Here is an 8,935-nt window from a genome sequence, read left to right as displayed (position 1 = left end):
GCCAGATCTAATATTGTCCCATAACGAAGAGTATCTGAAATCCTCAGGGCATCTGGTTTGTGTCTGGTTTTCCTTAATCTTTAATGATGGGCAAATCCAATGCATTATGTAAGGCCATTTTTTTCTCAAGAGATGTAGATACCTCTTAAGAATTTGATGAAAATGCATTAACTTTTCAGGCTACTGAGTTGCATTTTAGTGCACCGAGGCAGTAAATTAGTGTACAGTGTGCAAAAATGGTAGTGACTTTAAAAATAAATATTTGATATGAGCCACTGTATTCTCTTGGAAAAAAAAAAGTAATGGATTAAATCTCTTAGGAATCCTTAGCTTCCCAAAAAGGAGTAGGAAAAAGAAATCTCCTTTGGCCTGGAAATATCTTCTGTTTCTTGCTGGCTACGTTTGCTTAGCTCTTTAATAGTTCATTTGACTAGATCTTGTGGCTCCAAAAGCTAAGGTTGAACGTTTGATCCCTACAGAGGCCACTTAAATTTAGAGAACAAAAAGCTCTATTCTCTGCTCCCAGACTTTACCCCAAATCCCTGCCAGGTGTCTGCCCTCTGGTCAAAATGAGAAATTGGCAAAGGGGTGCAAACATATCACACTATTGGGAAACAACAAAAGGTCACCCCTTTATCATGATGCTCTTTCTCTTTTATGTGCGGACAATATTCTGATATAATTTATAGAGAATAGATACTGCACTTTTTACTCTCTGGATATTTACTGCTGGAAATCTGAGGCAAACTGTAATAAGCTCTGCCATGCCATTTATAAAATTCATTATCTTATTCTATGTTCAGAGATTTTTCTACTAGCTGACATTACCCTCTTGGTAATAAACAATGAAAAACACATCTACTGGGTTATATTAATCTGCATCTTTAGAATAGGAAATAATAGCACTCAGTCAAAAGTTCAGTATAATTTTCATATTAATAAAAGACATTAAACTATGTAAAAATAATTCCATGCACAATATATTATAATAAGAATGACTTTCAATATTTACTAAGAATTTAGTCAGAAAACAAGTTTCTCAAATTATAATGAAAATTCTCTACTAGTATCATAATCTCAACTTTTAATTCAGGTCTTCCTAATTTTTATTTTCCTAATTACTTGGCACTAAAAATAATTTAATACAACAAATAAAAATATTTTTTACTTCAAATGCTTGCCTAAACAATATAAAATCATTTTAGTTTTTGAGGAAGCAATATTTCATATTTTAAGTATGTAGTATAAATTAAAATTGACTTATTTAAATTACAATAAGAGTTGTGTGAGGATTAATAAGATTTAAGTACAGTTTATATTATTGCCAACATAGACTTTTGTTTTTCAAATGTCACAAATATCTTTTATTATTTGTAGATTTATTTCTTTTATGAAGTAGTCAAATGAATCAGCTCACCCTTGACTGTAACAAAATACTGCTTGGTGACTTGTGACAGACAGGGTTTTAACCTCTGACAGCGAGATTCATTGTGGAGCATGAGCCAATCATAGATCCTGACGACACTTGTCTCATCTAAGTTGGAATATAAAAAGCCACTTGGAATACAGTATAAAAGATTCACTGGTGTGGCAAGTTGTCTCTCAGACTGTACATGCATTAAAATTTTGCTTGGCATTACTCAAAAGCAAAGGAAAAGTAAAAGGAAGAAACAAGAACAAGAAAAAAAGATTATATTGATTTTAAAATCATGCAAAAACTGCAACTCTGTGTTTATATTTACCTGTTTATGCTGATTGTTGCTGGTCCAGTGGATCTAAATGAAAACAGTGAGCAAAAAGAAAATGTGGAAAAAGAGGGGCTGTGTAATGCATGTACTTGGAGACAAAACACTAAATCTTCAAGAATAGAAGCCATTAAAATACAAATCCTCAGTAAACTTCGTCTGGAAACAGCTCCTAACATCAGCAAAGATGCTATAAGACAACTTTTACCCAAAGCTCCTCCACTCCGGGAACTGATTGATCAGTATGATGTCCAGAGGGATGACAGCAGTGATGGCTCTTTGGAAGATGACGATTATCACGCTACAACGGAAACAATCATTACCATGCCTACAGAGTGTAAGTAGTCCTATTAGTGTATATCAACAGTTCTGCTGACTGTTATTCTAGTGTTTATGAGAAACAGATCTATTTTCAGGCTCTTTTAACAAGCTGTTGGCCTGTATGTAAGTAGAAAGGAAAAGAGTTTCTCTTTTTCAAGATTGCATGAGAATATGTTGATGAGACAAAAATCTGCTGCATTATTTGTTTTCTTATAGAGACAAAAAACTAAAAAATAAAATACTTGCATAGCATTAGTTTAATAAGGCAAATATAGATAGCATGCTTATGCTTTCACAGTAATACCACCAAGGCAAGGACTGGGAGATACTACAAGCAATGTTAAAAACTTACATTAGATTTTATAATTGTATTTGGTTGTGTAAAATGTTTTTTTCACTAATAACAGAAAAAAAAGAAATTGCTGGATGTTTAAGCTTACTTGAGCACTGCTGAAAACCTAAAGTGATTTCTGTTATTTGAAACTCTCTCAGTATTTTTTTTGTTCTTCACAGTTAAAAATTTAATATTGAAAGCTATTACACTGAAGAGTATGAAAAAATTAAATATCTTAATGTATTAGAACAACAATGAAGTAAACACAGCGTAATAATCATCATGAACTAAATATTAGAAAATGCCTAAGAAATAAACATTTTAATTGGGTAGGTTATGGCTCACAAAGTCCTCCTTGTACCTTGACCATAGTACTATTGTTGAGAGTACCCAGTTTGTGTACTTCCAAGCAGGCACAGTACTTAATAACCTTCTAAAATATTTTATTCTTCCTGAGAGGGAGGGCTTTTACCTGTGGTATCTACACTGCTTCTGACAGATAACATATTTCATACAATTCCTTTTGCAGTCAGCTCAAAAGAATACTTTCTCCAGGAAAGAGAAACAGGTGCCTTGACAGAGAAGGCATGGCAAGAAAAATTTTGTGTTACCTGTTATCTTGCTTTAATACAATGCTTTATATACTTTAAACAAGACTCAAAACAGTTTTAAAATATTATTTCCCTTATTAAGTAATCAGGTTACAATGCAGCAAAGAATTTCCGTTTAAGACTCCGCTATCAAATAGGTCTGGAGTAGATTTACCTTTTATAGACAATTTTGGAAAACCAAAATAAAAGAAATTGTTAGTGCTTGTGCTTACATGACAGCCTGGCCCTAAAGACAATACTTTCAAGCTTTTGAGATAGCCTGAATATAACATCAAAATTTTTGTGTTAATTATCTGCTTAGTTTTGCTCCTTTAAAAGGCTATTCCAAAGCCAAAATGTAACAGATGTACTGTGTTTTCTACTAATTCCCGAGGCTCAGTAAGTTGCTCAGTGTGTCTTGTCCCCAGGTAATTCAGGCCTGGGGGAAGGGTTCCTTCTTCCAGACTGATTGGTACAGCTGCTCAGTAAGTGTAACTACTCAGATTCCCAAAGAATTCTAAGTGGTTGTTCCTCCACAGTGTCTCTTGTTCTCTCTAATCATCATCATTTTAAAATTTCATTCAGTGTTCATTACTTCATAGAACCTTCCTTTGTCCATAGTTCTCTGGAAGGGGAATAGATTCCTGATGAACAGCTGAAAATACATAAGTCTGAAAAATTCTGAAAAGCTAGGGTAATGATTTTCTTTGACATTTTTTTCTGAGTTATAAAGTTCCACACAGTATTTCATTTTAAAAGACTGCATAGGCATACATTATCTTAACTTTTAAAAATGCTCAACTATTAATATGGAGGGGTTTTGTTAATGGGAAATAATTTCAGTAACTCTTCTTTTCTTATTCATTTATAGCTGATTTTCTAATGCAAGTGGATGGAAAACCCAAATGTTGCTTCTTTAAATTTAGCTCTAAAATACAATACAATAAAGTAGTAAAGGCCCAACTATGGATATATTTGAGACCCGTCGAGATTCCTACAACCGTGTTTGTGCAAATCCTGAGACTCATCAAACCTATGAAAGACGGTACAAGGTATACTGGAATCCGATCTCTGAAACTTGACATGAACCCAGGCACTGGTATTTGGCAGAGCATTGATGTGAAGACAGTGTTGCAAAATTGGCTCAAACAACCTGAATCCAACTTAGGCATTGAAATAAAAGCTTTAGATGAGAATGGTCATGATCTTGCTGTAACCTTCCCAGGACCAGGAGAAGATGGGCTGGTAAGTGATAACTGAAAATAACATTGTAATAACCTTATGTTTTTATTCATAATATGAATAAACAATAGTGGAAAATAGCTACAAATTCCCTAAGCTCATAAGCTAGACAAAGGTATCTTACCCCAACGGTAGCCCTGTACCCAATAAAAGTAGGCGTCCAATTTCATATCCTATGAAACACTCCCTTGATCCTCTGACTTTGCATCAAGATTTTAGAAAACAATTATATCATACTTCTTAATTTCTTAAGAAGTCCTTTTGAATTGGGAACGAAATATAAAGTGCCTTTCATTAATATGATACATGACTCTATGAATTAAAATATTAACTCTATATAGTGGATTTTCTACATAAACCAACAAATCCAAACATTATTTTTTTCTCCCAGAAGGGTGCCAAATGTGTTAAAATGTTTGGCTTAGCATAAAACAGATAAACCTTTTAAAATTATAATGAAATGTTTTATTCAGAGAAATTAAGAGTGATATTTATAGGCTTATACTTTATTAAATACATTTAAGATTCCTCATGATAAATATGTTCATTATTTGTAGGATGTTGATGCACTGATGTGTGTATATATCTCTTTATGGAATACTCCTAATAAAACTTCAATTTACATGCCTAGGTGGCCAATTAACCTTTGCCACCTAGCTTATTTCTGAGCTGCCTTAGCATTCTTGTGCAAAAGTTGACTTAGGGAAGGCCAACTAATTTAGTATCAGGCCAAGTAAATGACAATACCTTATATATCACAAAAATTAATAAAAACCATTTTAATTCTTAGTACAAATTTAGGGTTACTCTTTTGGCTTACCTAAATTTCTGTTTACTTCTGTTTTCAAATACTTAATGTGATCACATCTTTTTACATTCATCTATTGATATAATTTACAAAAGAAGATTATACTTGTAAACAACAAACATGTTACCTTTGTAATCTTTCAATGATCTTAGTTATAAAGATGATATAATTAGCAGATCAGATCTACTCTAAATAAAACATTCTTCAAAATACTATACAATATTTTTTCATTTGTATTACTTTTTTATTATATATGTGTATATGTATATTTATACACACACATGTTTTACTTCAATATGTTGGGGGGTACAAGTGGTTTCTGGCTACACAGATGAACTGTACAGTGGTGAAGTCTGAGGCCTTAGTGCACCCATCACTCCAAGTAGTGTATATTGTACCCAATATGTAGTTTTTAATCCCTCTACCCCAAGTCTCCAAAGTACCTTATACTACTCTGTATGTCTTTGCGTACCCATAGCTTAGCTCGCACTTATAAGTGAGAACATATGGTATTTGGTTTTCCATTCCCTTCGAATAATGGTCTCCAGCTCCATCTAATTTGCTGCAAAAGACGTTACTTCACTCTTTTTTATGGTTAAATAGTATTCCATGGTGTATATATACCACATTTCCTTTATCCATTCATCCGCTGATGGGCACCAGGCTGGTTCCATATCTTTACAACTGTGCATTATGCTGTGATAAACATACGTGTGCAGGTGTCTAAAAGACTATACAATTTTCTAAATGATCTAGTTTCCTTTATATCTGCTACTTTAAATGTTAATGACTCCCAAAATGATATTATTATTTTTGACAGTCTTAAATAACACTGCCAGAGCTATTTTCATTTAGATATGGGCTAAAAACTACTGCCAATTATTTAAGAAAGTGTTCCTTTTTATAGGTAGCATTTTAATGATCAAAATTGATAATATGTCCAGTGGTTAATATGTTGTATTCCTCAGATTTTTTCATGTAAAGGGAAACAAAGTCTCATATGCATTAAAAGATTGGGGCAGAGACAGAACCAACAAATTTTTGAATATCTGAATAGAAACATTTTCCAGGGAAAGAATAAAGGAAATATCATCGTCTCTTCTTCTGAATTTGTCCTTCCCTATTTTGCCCTGGCTTTATTGTCCAAGTTTTCCTGAGTGAGGAGAATGGATGACTATACCTAACCCTCCAGGAGTTACCAGGCATATTCAGCCAACATATTTAATCAGGAAGCAAGAAGAGAGGGAGCTCAGGTCTTTCCTTCATTCCCCACTTCTCCTTCTTCTCCTCTCTCTCTCCTTTCTTCCTTCCCTCTCTTTCTTCCCATAAATATTTTCAGGACATCCATTATGTGCCAGGCAGTCTGGTACTCAAACTTGGAAAAATAAAAATTAAAAAGACATGGAACTGACCTTAGGGGAATTTGTATTGCTGTTCAATTCTTTTGAGACATAAGGGGAAAATCAAGCCTAGTGTAAATTAACATTCCTTAATGCTGTGCCTTTTAAAAATAAATGTGGTATGAGCAAAATTATTAGTTTATTTCTTCAACAATGACTTCTTAAGGTAGGTAGAAAAGTGTCTCCAGGTCTATTGATATTACTGATTGTTCTTTCCTTTTCAAACAGAATCCCTTTTTAGAGGTCAAGGTAACAGACACACCAAAACGATCCAGAAGGGATTTTGGTCTTGACTGTGATGAGCACTCAACAGAATCGCGATGCTGCCGTTACCCTCTAACTGTGGATTTTGAAGCTTTTGGATGGGATTGGATTATCGCTCCTAAAAGATATAAGGCCAATTACTGCTCTGGAGAGTGTGAATTTGTATTTTTACAAAAATATCCTCATACTCATCTGGTACACCAAGCAAACCCCAGAGGTTCAGCAGGCCCTTGCTGTACTCCCACAAAGATGTCTCCAATTAATATGCTATATTTTAATGGCAAAGAACAAATAATATATGGGAAAATTCCAGCCATGGTAGTAGACCGTTGCGGGTGCTCATGAGATTTATATTAAGTGTTCATAACTTCCTAAAACATGGAAGGTTTTCCCCTCAACAATTTTGAAGCTGTGAAATTAAGTACCACAGGCTATAGGTCTAGAGTATGCTATAGTCACTTAAGCATAAGCTACAGTATGTAAACTAAAAGGGGGAATATATGCAATGGTTGGCATTTAACCATCCAAACAAATCATACAAGAAAGTTTTATGATTTCCAGAGTTTTTGAGCTAGAAGGAGATCAAATTACATTTATGTTCCTATATATTACAACATCGGCGAGGAAATGAAAGCAATTCTCCTTGCGTTCTGATGAATTAAAGGAGTATGCTTTAAAGTCTATTTCTTTACAGTTTTGTTTAATATTTACAGAAAAATCTACACACAGCATTGGTAAAATGCAGGATTGTTATATACCATCATTCGAATCATCCTTAAACACTTGAATTTACATTGTACGGTAGTATACTTGGTAAGATAAAATTCCACAAAAATAGGGATGGTGCAGCATATGCAATTTCCATTCCTATTATAATTGACACAGTACATTAACAATCCATGCCAATGGTGCTAATACAATAGGCTGAATGTCTGAGGCTACCAGGTTTATCACATAAAAAACATTCAGTAAAATAGTAAGTTTCTCTTTTCTTCAGGTGCATTTTCCTACACCTCCAAATGAGGAATGGATTTTCTTTAATGTAAGAAGAATCATTTTGCTAGAGGTTGCCTTTCAATTCTGTAGCATACTTGGAGAAACTGCATTATCTTAAAAGGCAGTCAAATGGTATTTGTTTTTATCAAAATGTCAAAATAACATACTCGGAGAAGTATGTAATTTTGTCTTTGGAAAATTACAACACTGCCTTTGCAATACTGCAGTTTTTATGGTAAAATAATAGAAATGATCGACTCTATCAATATTGTATAAAAGACTGAAACAATGCATTTATATAATATGTATACAATATTGTTTTGTAAATAAGTGTCTCCTTTTTTATTTACTTTGGTATATTTTTACACTAAGGACATTTCAAATTAAGTACTAAGGCACAAAGACATGTCATGCATCACAGAAAAGCAACTACTTATATTTCAGAGCAAATTAGCAGATTAAATAGTGGTCTTAAAACTCCATATGTTAATGATTAGATGGTTATATTACAATCATTTTATATTTTTTTACATGATTAACATTCACTTATGGATTCATGTAGGCCGTATAATGTGAATTTGAAATTTCAGTGGTTTACTGTCATTGTGTTTAAATCTCGACGTTCCATTATTTTAATACTTGCAAAAACATTACTAAGCATACCAAAATAATTGACTCTATTATCTGAAATGAAGAATAAACTGATGCTATCTCAACAATAACTGTTACTTTTATAATTTGATAATGAATATATTTCTGCATTTATTTACTTCTATTTTGTAAATTGGGATTTTGTTAATCAAATTTATTGTACTGTGACTAAATGAAATTATTTCTTACATCTAATTTGTAGAAACAATATAAGTTATATTAAAGTGTTTTCACATTTTTTTGAAAGACACAACAGTTTTTATTCTAATGATTAATTCTGGATTTCTGATTTTCACTTTATTATAAAAGTCTAATGGTTTAGACTTTATTATAAAAGCCTAATGGTTGAGGAATTTTAGGTCTGCTACTCTGGTTCTCAGGAGTTAAATTCCTATTAAATTGGTCCTAGTCAAGTTGCTTTACACATACGAAAGCAAGGACTAGTTATATCTGTTTCATTTCTCTTTTATTTTACTTTGTTTTTTTAAATTATACTTTAAGTTTTAGGGTACACGTGCACAACGTGCAGGTTAGTTACATATGTATACATGTGCCATGTTGGTGTGCTGCACCCAGTAACTTGT

General features: G+C 33.0%; 1 protein-coding gene across 1 annotated transcript; it reads left to right on the top strand.

Moving 5' to 3' along the window:
• Nucleotides 1–1,575: 1,575 nt before the first annotated feature.
• Nucleotides 1,576–8,601, top strand: MSTN (myostatin). Its single transcript, XM_003253854.3, has 3 exons — nucleotides 1,576–2,082; nucleotides 3,862–4,235; nucleotides 6,669–8,601. The coding sequence occupies exons 1-3, from the start codon at nucleotides 1,710–1,712 to the stop codon at nucleotides 7,047–7,049; spliced, it is 1,128 nt and encodes a 375-aa protein (XP_003253902.1). The 5' UTR covers nucleotides 1,576–1,709; the 3' UTR covers nucleotides 7,050–8,601.
• Nucleotides 8,602–8,935: the final 334 nt, after the last annotated feature.

This window comes from Nomascus leucogenys, chromosome 22a, assembly GCF_006542625.1.
Source record: "Nomascus leucogenys isolate Asia chromosome 22a, Asia_NLE_v1, whole genome shotgun sequence".
Taxonomy (NCBI): Eukaryota; Metazoa; Chordata; class Mammalia; order Primates; family Hylobatidae; genus Nomascus; species Nomascus leucogenys.
This window is presented reverse-complemented; position numbering and strand designations above follow the sequence as displayed.